Source organism: Dromaius novaehollandiae, chromosome 28 (genome assembly GCF_036370855.1).
Source record: "Dromaius novaehollandiae isolate bDroNov1 chromosome 28, bDroNov1.hap1, whole genome shotgun sequence".
NCBI classification, from domain to species: domain Eukaryota; kingdom Metazoa; phylum Chordata; class Aves; order Casuariiformes; family Dromaiidae; genus Dromaius; species Dromaius novaehollandiae.
The window spans coordinates 3,418,074-3,443,000 of record NC_088125.1 but is presented as its reverse complement, the minus strand read 5'-3'; the positions used below and the strand labels follow the sequence as shown (position 1 = coordinate 3,443,000).

General features: G+C 54.4%; 2 protein-coding genes and 1 long non-coding RNA gene across 10 annotated transcripts in view; 2 read left to right on the top strand and 1 right to left on the bottom strand.

The window, feature by feature from the left end:
- Positions 1-1,473: 1,473 nt before the first annotated feature.
- Positions 1,474-6,737, bottom strand: TMEM106C (transmembrane protein 106C). 2 transcript variants are annotated; one of them, XM_064498760.1, is made up of 8 exons: positions 6,613-6,737; positions 5,631-5,848; positions 5,213-5,276; positions 4,437-4,596; positions 4,202-4,342; positions 3,862-3,911; positions 3,518-3,571; positions 1,474-3,141 (listed from the first exon to the last, which is right to left on the bottom strand). In XM_064498760.1, exons 2-8 carry the CDS (start codon positions 5,818-5,820, stop codon positions 2,982-2,984), a joined length of 819 nt encoding a protein of 272 aa, XP_064354830.1. In that variant the 5' UTR covers positions 5,821-5,848; positions 6,613-6,737; the 3' UTR covers positions 1,474-2,981. The 2 variants fall into 2 exon arrangements, with proteins under 2 accessions (XP_064354830.1, XP_064354829.1); XM_064498759.1 differs by having other exon boundaries at positions 6,525-6,679.
- A 391-nt stretch (positions 6,738-7,128) lies between these two features.
- On the top strand, positions 7,129-11,334 carry LOC135323847 (uncharacterized). 2 transcript variants are annotated; one of them, XR_010385370.1, is made up of 3 exons: positions 7,129-7,184; positions 8,195-9,457; positions 9,917-11,334. It is a non-coding gene; the product is annotated as an uncharacterized LOC135323847 (long non-coding RNA). The 2 variants fall into 2 exon arrangements; XR_010385369.1 differs by having other exon boundaries at positions 8,195-11,334.
- Positions 11,335-12,783: 1,449 nt separating this feature from the next.
- The window catches only part of VDR (vitamin D receptor), a 36,542-nt gene continuing 24,398 nt past the window's right edge, over positions 12,784-24,927 (top strand). The window contains exons 1-3 of one of the 6 annotated variants that reach the window (XM_064498735.1): positions 12,784-12,856; positions 13,753-13,854; positions 18,166-18,209. Coding sequence is in view for 2 of the 6 variants with exons in the window: in XM_026119543.2 (XP_025975328.2) it covers positions 23,882-24,101 (220 nt within the window). In the remaining 4 variants the exon portion in view is untranslated. Of the gene's footprint in view, positions 12,857-13,752; positions 13,855-16,153; positions 16,291-18,165; positions 18,210-19,098; positions 19,118-20,318; positions 20,384-23,866; positions 24,102-24,927 lie in introns of those variants that run through there. The other 5 variants (XM_064498736.1, XM_026119541.2, XM_064498738.1 and 2 more) reach the window with 5 other exon arrangements.

Genomic DNA, 24,927 nt, shown 5'->3' with positions numbered 1-24,927 from the left:
GAAACAGAGCTACATATATGTGAGTTTTCCTCTTAAAAACAATTGCTCACTAGAGGAAAAGCCTCAGTAGCTGATTTTTTTTTTTTTTCCCTATCTTAAAAAAGTTTGCCCAGAAGGCGTCACAAACCCACTCGGTCTTTACGTGCATGAATGGTCAAAGAGGGAGCTGTTGACTCAGGTTTACAAGATGCACAGCAGTGCTTTTTGTTAAAGCCCAAGGGTTTTTTTGCATCAATTGACAACACAAACGCTGCAGTTCTCCATTAAGAAAAACATGGCTTTAAAGGATAAAAAAGAAACACCTCTTAAAAATGCTACTTCGGGGCCCACACCATGGCTCTGAATGCTCGCAGCTGGCAACGGGGCAGCGACCCCCCCGTTAAAGCACACAAAACGGCCTTTACCACATCGGGCTCTTTAAAAACATTGGCAGAAGAAATTCATTAAAAAGGATTGGAGGATTAAGAAGGATTTTTCAAAATAAATGCCCTTTAAAAGGCCAAGTGCTCTGCCACAGGACCCACAGGGCACCCCTAATTATCAGCGCTCCGGCTCTCGGCTGCTGACACACCACCAGCCCAACGCACAGCGTTGGTCACCCAACGCGGCAGGACTGAGGGTCCCAACGCAGGCGCCTCACAAGCCCCCAGTATCACCAGTAAACCCCAGGGCTGTCTCCCACTTCCCCCCAGCAGGTCGCTTTGAATGACCGGTTGCACAAGGAACTGGAGAACATCACTTATTGCCGGAGATAAGAGGTAACTTGGGAGCAGGAGGCTGCCACCACCCTTCGTGGACATCATGTGCCACCCCACAAGGGGAACCAAGCCCAGCAGGACTGAAAGGCAGGAAACCAACAGCTCAAAAAACAAGATTGATAGAGAACATAGTTGGTTGTTTCCTCATCTTAAAAAGAAATCAGCTCATCATAATTGCGAGAGCTAAATTAGGGTTTTAGGAAAGTCATGTGAGAAGCTTGTGATTGAAATCACAGCGATCAGCAGCAGTGTGACAGCCACAGAAGTTGGTGCTGCGTATCCTGGTATCGGCCCAAGCTGCTCCAGGTGGACACAGAGGCTCTGCAAGGACCACGGCTTCACCGTTTCTGCAAGATCTGCAGCTCTGGTCAGGTTTCTCGGCCCTTCTCCTTTGAAAGGAAAAGCAATGAACAGTGCAAAATAGACATGCAAGACCCCAGAGGGACCATCCCACAGGCCCAGCACAGAGGCAAACTCCAGTCATGACACCCCTGGTGTCCAGCTCCAGCTCTCCCTTCAAAGCGAGGGATACCTCCAACACAAGTAGATTCCCTTAGTATTTTGGGAAGCTTTGCCTTTGCCGCCACGATAGAGGCTTAAGAAATGAACTTTTCTAGGCAAGACTCTCCATTTCTCTCCCCAGAGTTAGGAACTAGTTTTTCAAAAGGAGGAACGCACAGCTTCTCTTCTGTTTCCCACAAACGACACCACATGATAATATACAATTCAGCTTTAATATGTAAATTCAGTTCTAGAAATTCTGCTAGGCGGAAGTGCCACTTCTTAAAAAAAGAACATGTATTTTTTTTCCCACACTCACCCAAATTAAAGTATCCCTCACTGAAAAAAACACCACGATCTTAATGGTTTCCTCTGCAGCCTTTACTTGGGTTTTGTTTCCACACACACCCACACACACGAGCACAACCTTGCTCGCGAGGGACAGCCAGGGAAGGACGTAGGTGCATTCCCAGGAGGCTGCAGTGATTCAGTTCCAGAAAAACTATAAAGGGCAAAAGTAGGATGTGCAACCCTCTGAGCTGCAAACGGTGCAAGAAGTCTGTAGTGAGGACTAAAGTGGGTGCTGTGCTCAACTTTAACGTCAGGTTTATTTAAGAATGTACTCGATACAATCCTTCTGGAACAAAGGGCTCCTGTAAGGCAAGCCTTTGAAACAAGAAACTCATGCTAGCTTGCCCCAAATCTGTTTAAATCTGCACTAATTTGCCTGAAGGGCGCTAAAAGGAAACCAACACAGCAGCACTTGCATATTTAGTCTTTACACATCATTTCCTAGGGGGAAAACACGCAGCAGTATAAAGAATAGCATTCTACAATACTGTCCCTTCACAGATCCGTCCCAAATCTTCGGGAAAGCAGCAGGCACAAGTGCAGAGTGAGGGAGAGGAACTCGCAGCTGTCGGACGCTGCGTATGCTGCGAGCAGTGGCTTCGGAGCAACGTGTGAGGGAGGAAGTCCGAGCTGTGCAGCCCCTTAGCACACCCTCAGCCGCACTGCGCTTCCTGAGGTTGTCTTCATTAAGACTAGTTTTGGTATCGATTTGCTCTCGGCAGCCTCAGATTGCTGCCAGCAAGCAAAATCTGTGCAACAGAAGTGGCACATGTTGATGGTTTCGATTCCTTTTCCTTCTATCTAATGGAAGTTACATGTGCACAGATAAAGCCTGAACGCCTTATCTCCACATCCCCTGCAAGAGACTATCCCTTTTTATCAAGTCCTGCTTTGAAATCTGCTGATGTGTTGCCACTGAACAAAGGACGCAACAATTAATTGCGCAGAACTAATTAGTTTGCCCTGAAAAGACCAGAAACAGTGCTAAGCTTCAAAACAGCTGCAAAATTAAACTCAGTGTTTTACCCTTGGACTGCAAGGCATGGTGCTTCAGAGTCCCAGTCCCCTACCAAAAACTTGTTCTTTGGAATTGAAGATGAAGGCAGGCCCAGCAGGTCCCTCACTTCACGAAGGGGCTTGTTTGCTTGCACGTGAACACCTCAAACAGATTTTGGGGACAGGCCAGCAGTTCAGCCAAGCTGCCCACAGAATAGCATGAAATGGACCCAGAGACCTCTGCCAGGATTTCCCAGAGTTCCCAGCAATCCTTCCGCTTCCATTTGAAAGTTCATGGTCCTTCCCACAGCTACGCACTTCACATGGGAAATCCGTCTGCACAACCACCTCCCACAGGAAACATCGTCCGTGTCCTCACGGCCTGCTCTTCGCTTTGGTCACCCCTCGCGCTGATGGCATCGGCAGGGGCGGAGGCTCCGGGAAAGCTGTGGAGTTGGTACTGCAGTCCACGTAATGGTGCTTTTCCAAGGCACTCTGGGTCACGTGGCCAATGTACGAGAGCTTCACTGATGTTCTGAGAGAGAGAAGAGCAATTTAGAGGAGATGGGACCAACACCAGGGATTTCTCTACTAAAATATGAAAATCCAGGAGGTTTTATGTTTAAAAACTCCTCTTCTCCCTCAAAAGCAGTGGATCTTCTCAGATATTCATTCAACAAGTGCACCTAAGCACATGACTAGTCATGAGAGAGCTCAGATTATCCTGATCTGCTGTCTTCTCCCCATTTTCCATCTTTTTCACCCAACTGTGTCAACTGGCATGAATTAAAGCTGGCACAATGAGCAAGGCTGGGTGCTTGCCAAGCACGAATCTCTTGCTGGACCATAGGTTTGCTGCAGCAGCAGCAATTCCCCTTCGAGTCAGGAGTAGAGAGTAGAGAACAACTTACCTCATAAAAATCACTATGTTATGTACCTTGACCTTGGGTAACGTGCAGAAGAAGCTGGAAGAGACCAAAACAAAGAAGGAGGTCAGCAGAGACTAAGCAGGGTTTAATGCACAAGAGAAATCTCAGAGACATCTGTGTTTCCCAGGTATCTTCTGATTGTGCTAACTCAACTGGAGACATGGCCCAAAAACACTCTTCACAAAGTGACCTTTCAAGTCATTTCCAGTAAACAGTTATTTTCCATAAAATAGCAGAAAAACAAGTCTTTTCCAGAGTGAATTCTAATTAAAACAGCTTAAACCTGCCCTCTCCCCAGTTATCCAGAAGAAACAGTAAATCCTTACTACACATAAGAGAACGGTCCACCCATCTCTGCCTTCACAGTGAAATTCACCTGCAAAGGTAAAAGAAAAATGCGTTCATAGACAGCTTTAGTGACCCAGGAGACTCCCTCAGTACCAGTTTAAAACCACCCCTCTGGGAATCTTCCCTACTTTAGGTTCTCTTTAGTCTGTGCTTTGTGCACACCAGCCAATTCTAGTGCTAAGACTATTTCACCCACCAAAGCTTTGGGTATAGATAGGTTACGATTAAGTTAACTCACAACGCTGCCTAACTTTGATACCCGGTGACACGAATAGTGTATGTTATAGAGCCCCAGACCATGCAACAAAAAACTAATACCAGTTTGTCACTCAGCGGCTGGATGCTGGAGACATTGGTGATCTGCTGGGTCCCAACAACAGTGTTCATGTACTGCACCTGGCTGGTCAGGCTGGTCACTGTAACCGAGTAGAAGTTGGAGTTCTTGATCCTTAATGTGGCCTGTATTGAGAAAGAGGGGAAACGTGAGTAGGGGAGGCCTCTTTCACAGCTCAGCAGCTAAATCCCTTCGCAAACAGACAAGCCAAAACCTTACCGTGATGGCGAGAACGACAATGGAGTTCTTCTTGTCAAACCAAACTTGAACCACTTTAATGCCATCGTCATCCACGAGGACAGAGTGCGGAAACAGAAAGAAAACCACCAGCCCCGATATCAGAAGGCAGAGCAGCACCGACAGCAGGACATACTGCTTCCTAGAAGAGGCAGGAAAGGGTTTTACATCCTTTGCCCTAACACAGCGCCTGCAACTGCAAGATTGTGTATCTAAAATTCAGGAAAGGATTTTACATCCTTTGCCCTAACACAGCATCTGCAACCAAGAGATTATCACGTATCTAGAATTCAGCCGAGCCAACAAATAACAGCTATCTGCTCTTCCCTGAGAAAGACACAGAAGTGCTGCTCTTACATTTTCGGTATCTGAAATTGCTCAAAACCGTTGCCCTTCACACAGTTTATTGTTTGGTAATGAGTAACCAAAGAGTCATTTTTGGCCCTGTAACGTTTTCCACAATCTAGCGTTTTCGCTGTTGGTAAACCAGCTTCTTTTCACAAGCTTCAGCTAAGGGCACAGGGACAAAGGCTATGAGTAGTATCATTGTTCCTGCATTCACCCCTACAGTGGGATTTGACAGGAAGTATTTAAAGTTACATTTTAAACTGTATTTATTGGCATACTTAGATTGAAAGAAAAACACTAGATGAAGGAAAGACTGCAGACTGGGTGAAATGCTCAGCTGTGGCCATAAATGACAAAGAGCCCCATTTACTCTTCGCAAAGACATAATTACACTCAGACTACGCGCTTACGTTCTCTGTGGACGTAGCCGCTGGTCAGTGTAGGGTATCAGAGCCACCAGCTCATTTACCTGCTCTGGAAAGCAAAAGGAACATGTTAGTCAGCTCTGTTCACTCGCAAAGTTGCTTTTCTTTGCGAGGATCATCACATCCTCGGGGCACTGGTGAACTCTAGACCAAGTTTATTCACAGCGCTATGCCAGACAAGAAGCTGGCTTCTGTAAAGCACTCATGCTCCTCATACATCAACACAGAAAGAAGTAAACTACAAGCATGAAAAATGAGCTCCACTTCAAAATTTAAAAAGCACTTTTAAAACAATGCTGGTATTATTTTTGAAGAAGAGTCCATAACAAACAGTTATTTCACTTAAATAAGGAAGATTTTTGCCCCATGCCTATAGTATTTAAGTCTGAATGGAGATAGTCACCTGTGGGAAGGCAGCCAGTGCCTTGGCAAGTGGGACAGGTGATGCTGTCCTGACCTGTGAATTCCACATACGGAAACTTGGCAATGTCTTCCTCACGATCCCGGCTATCAAGTAAGTCGTCATCATCAGCAGCGCTCTTCCTCCGTCTCAAGGTAGCGTTATTAGCAGAGAGGGAAAAGAGAGAACCCATGGCAGCTGCTGCAGAAAAGCTGCATAGCCTAAGACAAGAGATAGGAAGGGCACTAGAGGTCATTAAAGAGGCTTTCGATCTGCTTCCCGCAAATGAGGAAATCATACCCCTAGCTGCAGATGTGAAGGGTGTCACTGGCCACAGGACACCTCCCTCAGACAGCCAAAAAACATCCCCCCCAAAAAGGTTCCATGTCCCCTCAGGCACCCCCAAAAAGAGACCGTTCCCCCCCCCAGGGACCCATCCCCTAAAACCTGAGACACCCTCCTCAAGGATCCCCAATCAAAGCCCATTCCCACACAGCCCCTGCAAAGACAGAGACCCCTCGGAAACCCCCCAGCACCCCCCACAAAGACACCTATATCCCCCCAGCACCCCAGAAAATGGCAGACCACCCCCTCAGACACCCCCAAAAGAGACACACACCCCCTCAGACCTCCCCCAAAAGAGACCCCTCCCAGGCAGCCCCCCACAGAGATCCATCCCCAGCACTCACCACAGAGACCCCCCCAGGCCCTCTCAGAACCCCCCCAAAAAGGCACAAACCCCCACAGAACTGCCCCAGAACAGACCCATGTCCCCCTCAAAACTACCCCCAAAAAAGAGACACCCCCAAGCACCCTCCCAAAGAGAGACCCCCTCCCCCAGCACCCCCAGCAAGAGGCAACCCCTGAACCCCCCCCCCAACCCAAAACAGACCTCACCTCCAGACATCCCCAAAACCACCTGCTCCCCCCTCAAATATCCCCCCAGAAGAGAAGCCCCTCCCCAGCCAGGCCCGGCCCCTCAGACCCGCCGCCGCCGCCTCCCTCCGTGCGCGCAGCCGCCGTCGCTATGACAACGCCGGGCGCCGGCCGCGGGCGGAGCCAAGCTCTGGCCCCGCCCCGCCCCGCCTGCGGCGCACGCGCAAAGCGCGCCGCGCGCAGGGCGGGGGTGGGAAGGGCGGGCTTCCGCGGGGCCCGCCCCCTCGTGACGCCACCGCCACCGCCCTGCGCGCGCGCACAGCGAAGAGGGGGGGTGAGTCCCCGCCCCGGGAGGTAAGTGGGCGGGGCTTGAGGCGGTGACGCAACGCCACGCCCGGGCGTGCCGCTCCCTTAGTGCGCCTGCGCCGAGGAGCGGCAGGGCGGTGTCCACGACCACACCCGTTAGGGCGTGACAGGCAACGCGCATGCGCCGCAGCCAAGCGGGCGGTGCCCGCTCGGGGGGCCGGTTGATTGGCTGAGCGGGGCGTGTCCCTGCGCGCATGCGCACTGGAGGGCTCTACGCCGCGGCGGGGCGCGCACGCGCAAGCCTGGTGCCGCCGCGCGCATGCGCACGGGGCGTACGGGGGCCGGACGGGGGCGTGCGTGCGCCATGGCGGCTCGGTAAGGCCCAGTATGAGGGGCGGCCGCCCCAGTACCGGCGCCGCGCGCACCAGTATGAGCCGCGATGCCCGTAGGAAGGCGCTGCGCGCCTGTCTAACGCTCAGCGCCCGGGATAAGGCGCCGCACCGCGATGTCGGCAGCCCCGGGCCTGAGCGCAGGAGGTGTCATGATGTGCATCGGTGCTCAGCCAGGGCCGAGCGGCCGTGGGTCCGGCCCTGGAACCGGGGAGAACCACGCGGCAGCACCCAGGGCTGCCCCGAGCCGCTGTGGGTCTGGCCCGGCAGTTGGGGAGAGCCATGAGGTGCTCCACCAGGCCCCAGGCCCCAAAACGGCGTGGCGGGGGCTGCCGGCACAGTGTTTCTGCGATCCCCGTCACTGCAACCCCCCCGCCCGCCCCCCTGGTGTCACGCACGCCCTTTCCGCACCACTCTGCAGCTGTTAAAAGCTCCTGGAGACAAATTACCCGAATGAACCCGGCGTTTAAGGCGAGCGGGGGGAAATTGCCTCCATTTGGATGTGATTTGCAGTAACTGGGTTCACCGGGTTACCGTGCGGCCACTGGGGCCACTGAGCGCTGACGTGCTGGGCGCGTGGCAGCGATGCTCGGGGCCGCCCTGGCAGCAAGCGGTTCCTGCCCCCGGGCAGCTTGTCCAGGTGAAATTCGTCTTTCCCAGTTGTGGAGCCAAGTCTGCCCTTCTGCCGGCTGCCCGAACGGGAAGCGGGAAAGCCACCGCTTTGCCCCGAAACAGCCCCAGCAAATCACCGAGCAGAGGCTTACGCCAGTGGCTGCTTAGAGAAAATTTTTTAGAGAAAATTGCAAAGTTTGCCTCCTCAAAAACCCAAGGCAAGGGTCAGCGGGAAGCTGTGAGTGGCCTCAGCCCCGCCGAGCCCAGCCCGCGTCACCCCGCATTGCCTGGAAACCCTCTTGGCAGAAATGCCACCGAGCTTTGGTCTTTGCTCCATCTGCCTGCATGAACCCTCCTGACTTTATAATGTTTTCTTTTTTTCAGTTTTATGGCTGGAAAACCCTCACCCAGCGCCCGTTTGCCCCCGCTTTGGCAGCCCGCAGCCCGCGGTGGGCTGCACTGGACCCGGCTGCTGCCAAGGGCGTCCCATCCGCTCCCACCGGACCATGCCACACCCCTCCGAAGACAAATAAATAATTGCTGGGGCAATTTCTCGGCATCCTCAATCAACACGGTTGCCCGAGGATGAGCAGCACCACATCCCGGAGACGCGCTGTGATGCTGCGGAGCATCTGGGAAGTTTATAAAGCTCAAATTTACAGGGAAAAGGAGTCAAAACTGCCCTTCCTCCCATTGTCCTCAGCCCGACAGCTCTGAAAAAGGAGGCAAAATGGTCCATTTGGGTCTACAGGAGGAAAAATGGTCAGTTTGGGTCTTTGGGGTTTGTGACTTTGGGTACACGGGACCAGGCTGGGCTACAGGATGAGCCCGGACGTGGGTCTTCCGGGCCTGCACTTCCCCCGGGTAACGTGGGGGACGAATAATGCAGAGCTGCGTCCCAAACCGGCCAGCTGACATTTATAAACCCGGCAGCGCTGCGAATCAACAACATCCCGTGCAAACTGTCGTTTTTCTGCCGCTATAAACGTGAGATCTCAGTGGAAAACTGAATTCCTTTCCCTCTTAATCTCCAGCTGCTTAACCAAAACCATAAAAATAACGTTTATTGCAAGAAAATATTCCCAATAACCTTGCATGCTCCAGAGACAGATGCCTCCCGAGCGCCAGGGCCTTGTTTTGTATCTGCTCTCCTCGCTGCCAACTTCTGCTGCTGGTGGAAACTTTATGGATCATTTATTCTCTCCTTCCCAGGAGCAAAATGCCAGCGTGATGGAGGTTTCCTGGCTCGCTGTTCACAACGATGCTAATTGCCTGCCCGTAATTGTCAGTGATGGATGGCTGTGCATCTCCGATTGCTCCCGAGCCGAGCGGGGGGATAGCCGGGGACCGGCTCTCTGCAGGCTGGAGCGAAGGTGCTGGGCACTGGCCCTTAGGACCCTATGGGGCAGGAGGTAGAAGGGTCAGGATCAGGGTGCTGCCCAAAACCACCGGCGCGGACGGACTCTGCAAAGTGCGCAGGTAGAGGAGAGCCCGCACCGAGCCCCGAGGCACAGGCTGCAGGCTGAGCTCAACCCCGTATTAGACACCGGACAATCCCCAGGGACGGAGCCGCCAGCGCGCTCATCCCACCAGCCGGATTTTGCAACGACTTCCCGGGAAGCCTCCGCTGCCCGGAGGATGAATCGAGTGCGTGAGTCACCCCCGAGAAAGCCGGAGGCTCCCGCGCTTGTGCTGGGGGTGGGTCGCTCCCAGGGAGGCGCGCAGGGACCCAGGCGTCCGAGGTGGTCCCGCGCTCCGGGCTCCAACGGAGGGGGCGGCTGCGAGCGCGCGGTCGCTGCCGAGCGTCTCCCAGCAGCGCTCGCCTGCCCACGCACCCAGCCCTATTACCCCCATCAGCTCCCAGCTGCAAAGTGGTTCCCATTAGTTGCGTTTTCGGAGGCGTCGCTTTTTCCCATTTTGTTTTGTGCCGAAAGTGATGTTTTCCCGGGCGCTGAGCCCCATCCCCGTGGCCGGGGCTGGACCAAGCCTCAGGAAGAGCATCCGAGGAGGATTTTCCCCTTCTCCCCTCTTTTCCTCCCCGCTCTAGACACCTCGTTGCTGCTGTCCCAGGATGCAACACCCCCAGTTGAATTTGCTTTTTTTCAGGGAGCTGATGCAGGTCCCAGCACAGCCCCCCGACGCAGCAGCGCTGGCGGAGCAGGGGGGCAGCGTGCTGTCGCATCACGCTGGGAATAACCCTGCTGTCACCTTTCTCTGGCCCGGCAGCGCTCCTCTTAATGCAAATGGCTTCAACTTTAGGGACTTTTACAGCCAGAGTCCTGGAAGGGCAAACTGAATCATGGCAAGGTTAAATGACTTGGCTGGGGCCGAACCGGAAGCCTGTGGCAGAGGAGGGCTTTGATTCCTCCCTCTCGCAGAGCCGTGCACCAGCTGCTGAGCCATCATTTCTCCCCATTAGCCCTGGTGTTTCCCAGTAAAGACTGAGCAAGATGAGAGCTGAAACTCTTTAATGTCGTCAGCCTGCAAGAAAGTGTTGTTTCGGGGTAAACAAGCAAGCAAAGCCAGGCGCACAAGCTCCGCGCCAGCCTGCAAAGTGCCTGGACGCGGAGGGGCCTGTTGGCTGAGCGTTTAGTAGCGTTAACTCTGCTCGCCCACGCTACGAGCAATTGCCGTTCGCGTCGCACCCGTTGCACCAATGCAAGATTTCGGACCCCGCGTGTCTCTGCGCGTCCTTTCGGCCCGACGCGGGAGGGTTTTTGCAGCCTGGTTGCACGGCTCTTTGCACGGCTCTCCCCGCAGCGGGGCTCGCTCTTCCCCGCGGACGCAGAGGGGATTTGGTGATGCTCTTAACACGTAGTTATCCCGCAGCCCCAGAGCGACGGGGCGCGTGAGCAAGTGGATCGAGGCAGGAAGGTGCACGGCTGATGAGAGCTGGCGGACAACGACCTGCACGAGATCCAGCCCTGTGTTTCTGTGTGTGAGCACGGCAGAGGCTGCGACAGAGCAGCCTGGGTTCAAGGGAAGAGCCAGATAACAGCTATAAGCCACCACAGGCCACAACGAGGGTGCAGATTAAAACTCTCATTGGCGTAAAACCTTCCTCATAGCTCCGGGCACAAACTGGTCCACACACACAAGAAGAGCGGGGTTTGGCAGCAGAGCTGTCTTTCGTTGGGTTGAGGAGCGCATTGCACCACTACAGACGAGTCGAGGTCAGTGGATAATCTGCTGCGTTAAGGTTTAAGACACAGGTTAACCTTGCAAACGGCTGCGGTGGTTTAAAATGCCGGTCCCACCCACCCTGTGCGAGGCAGCGCTCCCGCGGCAAGGTGACGGGACGGGGCACGTGCAGCTGCTCCAGCCCCAAGTCCCCCCGCTGCTGCGGGAGCGCCTGCCCGTGGCCTCCCCACTCCCCGCAAAAGTTCTGTGCTGCCGAATTGTCTCTAAAGACCTCCCATTTCCTCCCAGATGTTTTTTTTTCTCTGATTGGCCTCATTAAATCAATTTAAAAACGTTTAGCAAAACGTTCTCCCCGGGCAAATTAAAGCAGTTGAACGCGCTGATTGCGGTTCAGGGATGGTGATTGCTGTCTGTCGTGACGCTGCCTCGGCCGCCCTCGCTGTCTCCCTGCCTGAGAGGTTCCTTCCCCCGCTGTGCGCCGGGGCTCATCTTTTCCCAGGGTTTTGGGTTTAGGGGACACGTAATAAACTTGGGAACATCACGGCAAGGGCTCGCTCGAAGCGTTGCTCCCTCGTTTGTAGCGTGTTGCTGATTCCTGTCCGTACTCAGCGACGTGTTTCTGAGGATGGAAAGTGAGGAACTGTCAAACAGGCCGAGTGTTTTCAGAGCTGGGGTGTGACGTGTCCGGGCAGTCGAGCAGCTCTGGGTTGGGGCTGCGACACCGGCCAAACCTGCTCGTCCCAACTCCCCACGCGCCGGTTTGACTCACGTCGCCGGGAACGTGATTTTGGGTGGCCGAGCTCTGCGCTCGTGACCCGGCTGGAGGAGGGACGGTGGCAAACGCCACCCGGCTCGGCCAGCTCTTGGTGGGCGACAGGCCGTGTTGGCTGGGACTCGGGCCAGCCGGCAGCACTGCAGGGACACTCTGTCACTGTCCCCTGCTGCTGCGGTGCCCGGAGGCTCAGCTCCCGCGTGGGCCGTGAAGCCACCGCCTCAGCGGCGCGCCGAGGGTGCCACGGGTCTCGCCGCGCTCGGGGCAGCCAGAGCAGCCCGGAGGCCGCAAACAGTCACGTCTCCGCCGGGAGCCTGCCCACCCTCGGCCTTCCGCGTCTCTAGCCCTGGAGCCGTACCTGGGGCGTTAGCGGCCGCTAACTCGCAGCCTCTGGTCCGGAGGCAGGGGATGAATCAGCTCTCCTTCTCTCATTAATCTCATCTAAGTATCAGAAGAATACGTGAATTCTCTCAAAGCTGTTATCAGATGAAGGATTTGCAGCGCGCGCTGGCAGGGCTCTGGGGTGTCCTTCCGCAAGTAGAGGAGGGAGGTGAGCCCTGCGTGTACTGCAGGAGCATAAGACGGAGTTAGTTTGCTGTGTGACAAAAAATATGAGAAATATGGCGGGGTCCCCCAACCGTGCTCAGGCCCCCCGGCCCCGCTGTGCTCTTGGGGATGCTTGCACCCCAAAAAGCCGTGCCCCGCAAGGCCCCGCAGGTCCCCCAGAAGCTGCTGGTGGAGCTCAGGGCTCCCTGCGAGCCGGGGGCGCGGGGCAGCGCGGCGGAGGGCCGGGCCCGCAGCGGGGCCGGGCCGGGCTGGGGGTCCGGCGCGGCCCGGGACCCTCCCGCAGGGCTGGCACCCACGTGCGATCTCCCGCCAGCCCGCGCCACGCCCCTAGGGGGCGGGGCTTGGCGCCGCGTGGTCCTTATAAGGCATCGGTGGGCGGGGCTGGGTGGGCACCTCGCCCCTTCGGGGGCGTGGCCAAGCCGCCGTGGCGCTGGCATTGGCGGGGCCGGGGGCGGGAGCGTGGGCGGGGCCTCGCGAGGGGCGGGGCGCGGAGCCGGCCGGTTCCCGTCAAAAGGCGGCTCCGGGGCGGCGGGGGAGGGAGGGGGTAGCGGCGCCCGGGAGCGCAGGTACCGGGGCCCGGGCTGGGGCGCCGGGGGGGGGGGCCGCGGCGAGGCCGCTTCTGAGGGAAGCCCCGCGAGACCGGCGCACGGCAGTGGTGGGGGTCCCGGTGTCCACCGGGGCGTGGGTTGGGGGGGGTCCCGGTGCTCACGGGGATGGAGGGGACACCTCTGCGGGGAGCCCCCTCTCTGGGGACATGCGGGGGACCTGCTGCCCCCCATGGGGGGGGAGTGTGGGGTTGCCCCCGGTGTCCCATGTCCTGCTTCAGTTTGGGGGGGTCCCGTGTTGGTTGGGGGGGTGTTCCTGCTCCTTATGTCCTCCCTTGGTTTGGGGGTCCTGTGTGGTTTGGGGGGGCTCCCCTGCTGCCCTGTGCCCCCCCCAACCTGGGGGAGGGCATGTGAGTGTTTTGGGGGCCCCCTTGGACCCCATACCCCCCCAGTTTGTGGGTCTCCTGTATCTTTGCCCCCTCCCCCAGTGCTCCATGCCCCCCCTGAGGTCAGTGGTCCTGTAAATGTATGGGGGGCCCCCTGTGCCCCCCCCCAAGTTGGGGGTCTCATGTGTTGGGGGGACCCCAGTGTCTCCCCTCACCCTTCCTTCAAAGAGGGTCTCAAGGGCTGAAAATGGGGTCCCCTCTCTGGGGGCGGGGTCCCCAGCCCCCCCCATGCTCCTGCCCCCCCTCACACGTGTTGGGGGGCAGCTCCTGGTGTGTGTCAGGGGGGTCCCCAGTGCTGCCCTGTCTCAGGTTTGTCCCCCCTTGCTGCACCCAGAAATGGGGGACCGCTTGGAGCGGTGGGGTGCCCCTGGGTGCTGGGGGGGCACATCTGCCTGGGGAGATACAAAGCACCAGACTGAAATCCAGCTGTGGTGGTAACTGCCTGTTTCTTCTCTCTACCTGGTTCCCCAGGGGCTTTTCCGGCTGTTGCCTCGCGATCCCGTCTGCCGTGTTGGATGTGACTGCCAGGATCCCTCATCTTCCCTGAGCTCCCAGCACAGAGAGAAAGTGAAGGTACCGGGGTCTTCTTCCATTTGCTGCATGGGGGGAGAAGGGGTTTCTTTCCCTAGACCGAGCAGGGACCCCCGGGGCAGGACTGAGCCCCCAAAAGGACCCGGGGGGGGGGTACTGGGTGGCTTAGGGCAGGTGGAGGTGACAGCTCCCCGTGGCGAGCGGTGCCTTCTTCTTTTCCCCTCGTTCAAACCCCGAACTGGCCGGTAGCGGCTGGGGCTGGAGCCTTCAGCACTAAAAGTTTCTTCGGAAACTGCTTTTTGCGAGAAGTCGGCGCGGGGTTTGCAGCGTTTCGTGCTCTCCTCCCACACGGGCTGGGCAGTGACTCATCTTCCTCCCAGGGCTAAAGGAGCACCAGCGATCTCGGGGCAGCGTGCGCTCCCTCCCGAAGGGAGACGGCCATCTGCTCGGCCTCCGGCTCCACTCTTGGTCCGTGGACCCCGCCGGGAAGCGAGGGCGAGCTGGGCCGGCTCGGTTGGTGCCGCGAGTGCCGCTGCACGGCTGGGGAGGCTGAAGAATATTTAACCCGTCTGCTCCGGTGGGGGGGGAGATTGGGCTGTAACTACTCACTGATACAAAACCTCTTCTTCCTCCGAAGCAGCTGGTTACTGAGCCAGATCGGTCTGGGTCTGTAGCTGTTGGCTGTGCTGTGATTTCTGGGTGTATCACACTAAAGTGTGCTTAAATGGGAGCTAGATTTCCCTGGATGTAGTAGGAGCTTTATCAGGGCAACAGGCAGAATGAGTGCTGCTTTCCTCCCCCTTTCAGAGTCCTTTCTAAAGCTGCTTTACCCTGTGCTGGAAACTCTTTGGTGTTTCGGTGTATCGGTGCCTTGCCTCTCTGCTTGTCCCTTGCCAGGTGACTGTCTGCAACTCGGTGGGGTTTTGCATGCGTCTCAGCCAGCTGCCCGTCACGGCGAGAGGGGACGGGAAGGTCTGGGTCCCCGCCGCTGATCGAAGCGCTCTGCAGCGCGAGCACCTGATGCGGCCGCGCAGCCTGGTACCTGGTGGCCTGGATGCCCCCCGGGTGAGCGTCACGGTCAAACGCGCCAGGCTGAGGTTTGGTGACTTTGCGAGCTGTGCTGTCGGCTGTGTGGCTCAGACTGTCCCTCCAGGGGATCCGGTGCCCTGGAAATCAAGGGAGGACCATCAGGTGCAGGAGGCGTAGCCAGATGTCTGCCCGAGATCGTGCTTGTCTGTAAACAGATCAGGTGTAAGATCTTGCAGCAGGATTTATAATAGCAAAGGCATGAAACAATAATAGATTTTTTTCATCAGTCAAGAATTTGCCTTGGGCCAGTTAGCTTTTTACGAAGTGTTTCTTGCTTTAATCCCAGTGTACTTAAGACAAAATAGCTGGGAAATCCAACCTTTCTTTTTCCATTTAATAGATAACTTTGGAAAAGCGGCTATTCCTCTCTCTGGTTCGAGGTGCACACAGGAGTAATTTTTAACCTGCTATTGCTGAGCCAAAATGAATTCAGTCTGGCCCAAACTTCCTGTGGTTTTTCAAAGGGGAAATGCTGAAGTGTCAAGTCACTGGAAGAGAAATAATCATACTTAAAAGAGGTTGTAAACGGGTCTGTTTCTTCTGTGCAATGTCTGAGCATGACGGCAAAGGGTGGGATCTGTCAGCTGAGCTGCGAATGTGTTTTCCTCCGGTTGTGCAAGGCAAGGGAGCCCGAGTCCGGAGCTCGCTCCGGCTCCGTGGGGCTGCGCAGCGAGAGCCTCGCGCGGGCAGCTGTGCTCGGTGCTGCGAGGAAGGGGCCGGGCGTCTCGGGTGTCTGATCAGTCTGGCGTGAACAGACTTGGTCTGATTGCGGCCCCGAACCAGAGCCGTGGCTGCACTTTCCCTCCCTCGCGGCCGGCGGCCAGCTGATGCCGCGGCTGGGGAGCAGACGTGCGCGGCGGCACGGGGTCTGCGTTGGGCGCTGTTGAAAGGGACTTTCCTGGAGCCCTGTCGTGTGGGGGAATTAAATCCCACTTCCTCGGAAGAAGGTGCTGCGTACGAGGTGTCACGGTTTGCAAGTGTTCTGTGGGAAGTGGCTTTTAGATGATGCTGGTCTGTATTTGAATACGACGCAGGTGAGAAGTGAATAAATGCATGCGACATCCGAATGCCCTGTGCCGCGTCCTGGGCTGGGAGCTTTCCCCCTGCTCGGGACGTGCCTAGGTGCCAGCCAGGGTCTCTTCCCACCCCGTGGGACCATCGGCTCCTGGAGATGCAGGTGGCAGCCCCGGATGGGGAGCTGGCTGCATCGCAAAGCAGACGTGCGGTTCCTCCTTGCTGCCGTCGATGCCGGGACCCTCTGGTGTGGATGTCGTCAGCCCTGACTTCTGCAGAAGCGGCTCCGCTCCCCGTGGGCCAGCGGCTCTTTCACAACCGTAGCTGCAGAGGGGGGTGGTTACCCCTTTGGGTAACCCCGAAGTCGTCTCTTGGGTAAGAGGCGGCAGCGGAGCGTTTCGGCGCTCTGCTCTGGGGATTGCATAACTAATGTGAAACAGCTAATACTCACCATGCATCATCAAGGCAGGAACATTTGGGGGCAAAACAAGTCTGTTTTCAGGCAGCTGGTGAAAGTTGTTGCGACAGCTGGCTCCTCGTCTCGCACCCACAGAGGGGAGGCTTAGCATATCTGGTTTCTGTAGCTGGTTTTCTTCCCCCTCGCATGAGAACGTATTTCTGGGGACGCGGCTGGGTCTCAAAGGGTTTCAGAGCTGTGATGTGACTTGAGTGATGGGAAACTCTGGATTCGATCTGTTTTTCCTCTCTGCCGTCCAGGACACCAGCTTCTGAAGGCAAATTGCAGCCCCTTTGCAAGGGGCACCGCGCCCGGCAGCATCCCCGGTTCCTCTGCTGCTTCAACTCTGATTCAGGCCGGCTACAGCTCTTGTTTGCCACGCGCTGAATCTGCGGTGGTCACGTTTGTGTGACGGCCTCTGCGTTACAATTCCCAATGAACATCCTTGGGGCCCCCCCAGCTGTGGTCTGCTCTGGCGTGACGGCAGCCACGTGGTGCTTGTCCTGACGCGTGGGCACCCGCTGGTGCCTGCCAACACCCCGTGGTGGGGGTGAGAGATGGGCAGTGATTTAGAACAGTTTTGCAACCTGAAAATGAGAAATACAAGTGGTGGGACACTATTCCGGTTAATTGCATCCAGACTAGAGATGCTGAGAGATCTCAAGGACCTGTAGCTTATATCTGAGCGTTAAAGCGATGATTGTGGGAAGCTCCATCTAGCTTGGGACACTTGTGTTAAATTTTTGTCTCTGAAGATGAGCCCAGTGTGGAGGATGCTGCTGCTAAAGAGCCAGGTAGAAGTGAAAACTACCTTTATTAAACAAGACCTGTGGTTTCTTTAAAAGCATCCTACCCAAACAAAACCCCCAAACATTAGAATTGTGCGAGGGTAGCAAGTCTGAGTGCAAAATGAACAACATAATGCCAACACACGAAGGCTCTGATCCCCATGGTGTTGTCTGGCATCAGCCTGTTCCCTCTTCCTCCGCAGCACCATGCCCCACACCGAAGGCAGTTTTTCCTCTGGATATTGCTTATTAGAAGGATGAAATGGTCTTGGGGTGTGTGTGTTGAGAGCCCAGAGCTATTAAAGGAGTCTGGGGACTGGGATATGTCACCTGTATTCACCTTTTTTTCCCAAACTTAATGGACACAGAGGCAATGCAGGCTCTGGGCTCTGCTGTCCCCTCCCTCAGGAAGGAAAGTCCACCGAAGCATTAAAATTGTGCTAACACTAAGGTAAAATGGTGCAGGAAGAAATTAAGTCCGCCAGCAATTTTTCAAGAGCGCGTTGAAAGGGGTTGTGTCAAGGCAAGCGCAGAGCATCTGGCACACAAGAGCAGCCCGTGGGGTCGGGAGAGGGGAAGACTGTTAAACCAGGGTGTGAGGAATATAAACTGCAAGGGGAGCAAAAGTCCAGTGAGATAAGGAAGGTCAAAGACTTATGGGCTTTAAGATGAAGCTTTTCAGCAGTGACCTAAAGAAGCAGATGCAATGACTGAAGGTTGGTCTCCTCGTAGCCGAGATCCCAGTGCAACTTCAGCTGAAGGAGCAACGTAGCAGGGTAGTTAACAGCGCTGCTCTGATGCGTTTCCACTGTCACTTTATGTATTTGCTGAATCAGTTGCACCTCCAACACAGTTTTCTTATCTCTGGTGAACACTGGTATCAAGGTAAACATCACACGTGGAAGTGACTTTTGGCTATTATTAGTTGGAAACAGGGTGTAAAAGTGGTAAAACAGTACGCTGGGTATTTATCTATGTATCTAAAGGTAGTTTCCTTGTTTCCAGGAATATATGTTGTCTGCCGAGGACGTTGGGACCTGCTGACGCTGGTGAGTGGCTTTCCTGTCTTAAACTAAAGTCCTGTGAGTGTCTTAGCTTCACAGTTTCCAGAGACTTTTGGAGAAACTCAGAGGTGAAAGCACTGTGTGTGTATTGAATGAGGTAAGTTTGGTTTTAAAGGGTTTTCTTTACCCCTGAAGTCTCTGTTCCCCTCTGAAAAGCTGTGACATTTTGTAAGGATTCTGCATACCAAAGTCTGTGCTTTCCTTTGCTCCGGGCCTTTCCGTCCTGACCGGTTCACGTCGGGTCCCCAGCTCACGTAGGTGCTGTTGGAGTTTCTCAACGCAGGGCTGCAACACACAACGCCTTCTCCTGCCTTATCAGCGCTCCCGCCACCACCCCTCGCCGTCCTCCCGCTTGGGCAAGAAGCAGCGCCTCCGCCATGGGCGAGGTGATCGCTGCCGGGGAGGTGGCTGTCCCTCTGGCTGGCATCCTGTGCCATCCGTCACCCTCCGCCAGGCGAGGGAATCGGCGTTGGGAGCCGCGTGTCGCTTCCAGGCCTCTGGAGGTTTTGCTTTTCTAACCCGCTGCAGAGACGTGGATAGTGCTGACATGGAGGGATCCTTACAAATAAACACTCACAGCTCCATAAATATGCCCGTTAAAGAGTGGTAGATAAGATACAGGCATGGTCTATATTTAGACTTGCTTAGTTTTGTGGAATATGCCGTGGCCTTGATCCGAACGGGGAGCGTTAGCTCACCTTTGTGTTCGAGCAGCTCGTCCCGGTGGGCAGAGCACCGGCTGCGCCTGCGGAGCTCCAACGCGGCACGCTGGGAACGTTGTCCAAGGCACCCTTGGCTTTCCTCAATCCCTGTCTTCCCAAGGCGCTCAAGACCTGGCTCTTCTCCAGTAATACTGGTGGACAGAAGGCTGAGCTTGGTTCTATCTTCCCCAGGTAAAGGGAGATCTTATTTCTGAAGTCGTTTATGGTTTGATAGCCTGGCTTACTGTGTGCATTTGGAGATTGCATTGACTAGTTCACGATGCTGAAGTTAAGCCCCTCTGTGGGGGGAGAGGGAGCCCTTCTCAGCGTGGTCCTGGCACCTTGCTTTCCTCCTGCCTTTGGCCTGCAGGGAGCTCTCCTAAGCTTAAAGCAGCCTGGGAACTGGAGTTTCAAGTTGCGACCTCGCTGGCATGCTCGAGGGAGGGATGATTGTTTTGAGCGCATCGGCGCTTCGTGCTCAGACACTCGAGTAATCCTGTGGTCTATCTGGTGTCAGACAGAGGAGGAGAAACCAGTTTGTTCTCGGTTCTGCTGCTGCCCTGCGTGGTGGCCTCGGCACCTCTTGCCTCCCACGCTGTCCTTCCTTGTTGACGCTGCACGTTAGTGGGAGAAGGCACAAGAACTAGCGTGGTTGGGCTGCAGTCCTGGGCTGCTCGATGCTATTAATACGAATTATAAGTATAAAGGAGACCTTTTGTAAGAGAAGAAAGAACTGTGTGCATGCACAGGGCTACTGCGCTGCAAGAGGCACTTCCTTGGGTTTATTCTGCCTTGCATGGATGACAGAATTTCCAAACAGCGAGGTATGTTGTGATAGTAACCAAAGCTCAGGTGTCCATGACCTTGTTTGTGATCTTTGCTACAGAAATGTCGCAGTGACGAGGCTAGGCTGGATGAGAGGCAGGGCACCGAGCGCCCCACTGCACGGGTAACGCAAAGTCCGTGCGTAGACCCACTGCAGGAGTGCTGGTGCTTGACTGCTGGCGGGTCAGGGATGGAGCTCTTGGCAAGCTTCTGCTCTGCCCTGAAATACTGTGTTTGCAAGCATGGAGAGTGTCGTTTCTCCTCCTTACTGCTGCCCAAGCGTACCTGCTCAGAGCAGTTTCTACTCCATGGTGAGCTGAAGTGAAAATGGCTCATCTGGGGGACTGGATTTGCTACAGCTCTCCTCTGGGAGGGAGAAAAGCAGAAATATCTGCAGATTTCGTAGTATAGGGGACAGTTTTAATGCCATTCACCCACTCACTTCCTTGAGTAGCAGTAAAATTGCTGGAGAAGGAGCTGCCTGTCGAGGGCAGGGCACGACTCTGCCTTGCCGTCACGTGCTGCAGCGCTGCTTAGCTCTGGCTTCACCCCTCAGCTCGTCCAGACAGGCACAAGAAGCGCAGACCTAGGAGCCGGCGCCTCTTAGTCGCACTCCCTGGGCACCTACTGCAGGTAAACAGCCTTCCCTGTCTGGGAGAACGGCCGGAGAACAGATTGGGAGGTCCAAGGATGCCGCAGAGCTCAGCTTGTGGGTCTGATCCCTCCCTTAGGGGTCCTGGTATACTGCAATAGGCTTTAATTCTGACAAAAACTTCATTTTGGGGAAAATACTTATTAATGACAAAGTTTAGTGGCTGCTTTGCTTTTTTTAATGTCCTAGATTGATGACATGGGGATGTCCTCTTGGTTTTGTCTGATTTCCATTTTGCTTCTTGTACTGTTCCCCCTCCTGATTTGGTGTCGTGGTGGTTTTCTTATCATGTGGCTGCTGAATTTCTAGTTGTCCATAGCTGTTGTTTAAGCAGCTGGTAGAGATCTCTGGTTGAATGCAGTTGCTCCTGCTCTTAGAGGAGAAATCCTTACTCTGCTCATGGCTCTCAAGGAAAACAAGGTTTGTAGGAAATGCTTGGGCTGGAAGGGTGGACTTCCACGTAGAGGAAGAGTGGGATAATCTGAAGGCAAAGAGCTTATTATAAGCAATGAATCAATGAGGAGAGACTGCAAGGACAAGCTGAGCTTCAGGAGCTTGTGCACAAGGCAGAGATGCTTCCTGAGCAGCTCTGGGAGCTCGTTTAGTCCCTTGGTCACTTGGCAGCTCCTGTTGTCACACTCCTGGCTGTGGGATGGCTTTGGAGACCACAGACTCAGTCTTTGGCTCCTTTAAATCTAAAATAGCCTGCTGTGGTGCACCAGTCATCTTCAGTGCAGGCAGGTCTAGGGGTGCATGGATCTCGGGTCCCATCTTATGCAAAAGCTGTCGGCTCCCAGGGTCATGCTGTAACTTCCTGCTTGAACGCACTGGTGAGACTTTCAGTCCTGCTATGCTGCGTTGAGGGAAGTTGTGTTTAATCTTTCCTCTTCTGCAATAAGACCTTTTTTCTAATGCCGCTTATTGTCTGCTGTAGCGGCAAATTCCTGGGAACTGCACTTGGGGAGGCTGGATCCCTTTTTCAGCTGGGGGGTGGGGAAGTGTGCTGCGTTTATCTGCGTCTTGTAACAGGGGCTGGTCAAGGCTTGTGTTTCTCCAGTGTTGACTTAGGGTGACTAAGGCATCACAATTAATCTTTCTGTCACTTGCCGCTTCTCCAAATGCGGCTTTCTCCATGTCTGCGTCTTTCCTCACCCCAACAGACGAAATGTGTTGTTTATTTAGGAAATGCAGCTGGGTAGAAAATCTGTAACCAGAGCAGGTCAATGAGCCTAGGTGGATGCAAATGGCTTTAAGCTATGTGTTTTCTTTTAAGAGAGGGCTTTGCTTGCCACCAAGCAGATTCATGAGTGTAGATGGGAACTTTAGGCATCCTGCAGCAGGCATCTAACACGATGTGCTTCCAGCACAAGCGGAGCACAGTTGCCAGGTCTCTGCCTGCTTCTGAGAATTGCTTCAGATCTTGTCCTTTATCTCCTGGAATCTTAGTGAATGAGTTTATTATTTCAAAGGCCACCGGAGCCGATCGGCAGCCTCAGAAGGGCCCTATCTCTTTTCAGCATACATTACCACTTTGTAAATCCGGTGCCCGGTGTTGGAGACCTTGAATTCTGGACTCTCTGCAGAGCTCCGGGTTGGCGCCTTGCGAAGTAAAGATGTTTCTGGATATCCTGCTACTGATTTCTGGAAGAAGGCACCTGAGGGGCTCGCCTGGCTTGATGCACTTGAGCAAATCCCAGGCTCTGAAAGTCTGAGTTAGGGCTGTGCCGTAGTATCTGACCTGCTTTTGTCGGTTCTAGCTGTGGCTGTATCCGCTGGCATTAAAAGGGAATTTGTGCGGCTCTCCCAGCTCTCCCATCCTCTCCTGGTCGGTATGAAAAGAGCCAGGAGCTGCTTCTGCTGAAGAGCTGGACGTGCAGCTCCTGGCACCTGCTCCGGGCTAAGGGGATGAAGGACTTAAACTCTCCTCTTCAGAACTGGTGAAACTGAAACACAGCTGATCTCCCAAATCCTGGTCATGGCTTCAGGGGGTCACTATTTCTATGTTGATTTTTGGTAGCATTCCACAGTTGATATCTGCTGAAGCAGTTTTCCTCCATCTCTAGTAAAAACCAATGTTGGCTTGATATAATAAAAAACCCTTTTCTTTTTCCTGTGCTGAAGTTGCCAGGGAGTCCCCAGGGGGGTTGTGTATTCTTAGTGTGATTTTTATCTCTCTGGAGAGTGCTAGAACAATTTGCATTCTTAGCAAGAACCTGTTTGCATATATTTCGAAATAAGAGAGAGACTTTGACGGAGTGTGGTATTCGCCACATGCAGGGACAGCTCCTTTCTGCTGGTCTTCCCTGCGTTTTTGGAATATGAGAGAAAGGATTCCTTGTCTGTTTTTACTGTGGAATTAGTGATTAGGAAACCAAGGTACAGGTGAAGGACAGGCGACTTGGAGCGAGAGGCATGGATGATTGAAATCTAGGAAGGCTTTTTGGTGATCTTAAGCATCGCAGGGAAGCATCTCCAGAAATAATTACCCTTATGGATTTGTGAAACTGTTGGAGCAAAACATTCCCTTTGACCTGTCCTTGCTGTGCCCTGCAATTAGCCGCATGCAAATGTGGCGGCGGTACTTGCTGCCTCCACTGTTGTGCCTCATAACAGTGATATCGGTATGGAAATCGTGGTGACTAAGCTAAAGGCAGAGTTTCCAGTGGAAAAATTAGCTTGGAGAAATTGCTCTCCTAGATAAGAAATGGAAATGTGAGAGAAGGAAATAGCTGCTACAGGCTGCTCCTGTCTGTAATTAAAACTGCCTTTCCTGCCCCTTTTAGGCTTGCTGCTGATAGTTTGTGAATGAGTTAGGGTTACGGCACCTTGATGCCAAACACTACGCGGTGCAGCTGGGGTGGATTTAATTTAGGAGCCTGCTCTGTGGTTAAATGCTTCATGCTCAGCCAGCTCTGCAAACCTGCTGGATTTTCATCTGGGAGCTTGGGGAGAGCAAGCACCGAGCCTTCCCCAGCCGCGTTTCTTCAATAGCCCGGACCCTGCACCTGGAGTTTGTCTTTAAATTTTGGTAAAACAGTAGCGGGTGGAATAAGTACCAGCTGCCTGGGCTGCAGTGCCGTATGGAGAGAGAAGGTGCCCGTAAACGTGTTTGCATTCACTGCATCTGTCTGAAAAAGCAACAAATCCGCGGCGTCCCGCAGCTCGGCAGCGGTGGTCCTGCAGCGCTCCCTGAGCTCGTCATGTGCCGCCTTCACTAGCTCTGGTCTTGATTTCTCTGCTTTGATTTTAATAGTAGCCCCCACCCAGCTCCGTTCTGCAGCCGTTGAGCTCCCTGGGACAGTCAGACAGGGCTTCCTGTAGTCAAGCAGTGTCTGAGCACGACTTCTGCCTTTCTCCGCTTCCCCAGCCTGCGGTAAGTCATGAAAGACGCTGAAAAATCGGAGCGGGACTGGCGCTTGTCTGGACTTTGTCCCTCTCTTTCCCCGAGCTAATGAATACTTTGGGCAGGGAGATACTGGATGTTACTTCTCACGGTGCTTTTAAATAGCTGGCCGCTGAGCAGCTTCTCCTGGAGGAGCAGGCGAGGAGCTCTTGCAGCCTGCTGCGGCCCGTCTGCAAGGAGCTCGGCTGTCGCCGGGAGCTCAGGATGCCTCCCGAGGCCGCTTAGACGTGCCCGGGGCACGGCTGGGAACCGGCTCTTCCGTCGAATCTGGGCTGAGCAGCTTGCGGGCTGTTTCGGTGAGTCACAAGGGAAGTTGGACGGGGCTGAATCCTTCCTGCGAACTGGCACTTGTGCGCCTACTTTCCTGGTAACTTCTAAGCTGAAATATCCTGTATGCGACTTCTTCCAGCATCCGCTTCTGCCCCTAAAGCACACGTGTGCAATAAAATCGAATTTCCACGCTGGTGTCAAATTGGCTGTGACATTATTGGCGTTGAGAGCTGAAATAGGAAGGAGTTTCCAGTAGCGGCTTGTCTGACGTGCAGGTGCTAACACGCTGCATATGTTCACTTCTGGACTGATTTTGATATGTGTTTTGAGACAAATGTGCACAGGCCGAGCGGCTTGACTGCAGCCTGAGCAGCTACAGCAGTGGTGACCCTCCTCTTCCTCCATGTGCTGGGGCAGTGGATGTGCAAGCGCCCTTCTATGTCCGGAGTAAGGTCTGTGTGTGTATAAATACAAGATCACACAAGCTGGTTTTGAGATAATCCACTTTAACATCTTACAGCTGCCTTTTTTCCTATTAAAAAAAAATCATAAACATGTGCAACAGCTTATGAGTGAAGGGAAACCACTACGACTTTCATTGTGCAGGTCAATATTTCTCTTAGTCTTACTCCAGCTTTTTGGCCAGCAAGGCAAGGGTTGTGCGACCACTGTCACTTCTCATTCATGACTAACATCCTCCCGTGGCACGGCGCAGGAAATGTGTGCTGCAGTTAGCGTCCTGGCAGGCACGGTGGTCTCCCCATTCCAGTCAATGCTCAGCTATTTTCGAGGTTGCTATTTGAGTCGGAGGCATTGTGAAAGCGTTTATTTACTCTGCGTGTCTTGCGGAGT

Coding starts and splice junctions, on each gene's coding strand:
- TMEM106C (XM_064498760.1), bottom strand. CDS start 5,820: ATGGGTTCTCTCTTTTCCCTCTCTGCTAATAACGCTACCTTGAGACGG. Junction 3,912..4,201: donor AGCCGCTGAGTGACAAACTG/GTATTAGTTTTT, acceptor TTACCTTTGCAG/GTGAATTTCACTGTGAAGGC. Junction 3,142..3,517: donor AACATAGTGATTTTTATGAG/GTAAGTTGTTCT, acceptor TCTCTCTCTCAG/AACATCAGTGAAGCTCTCGT.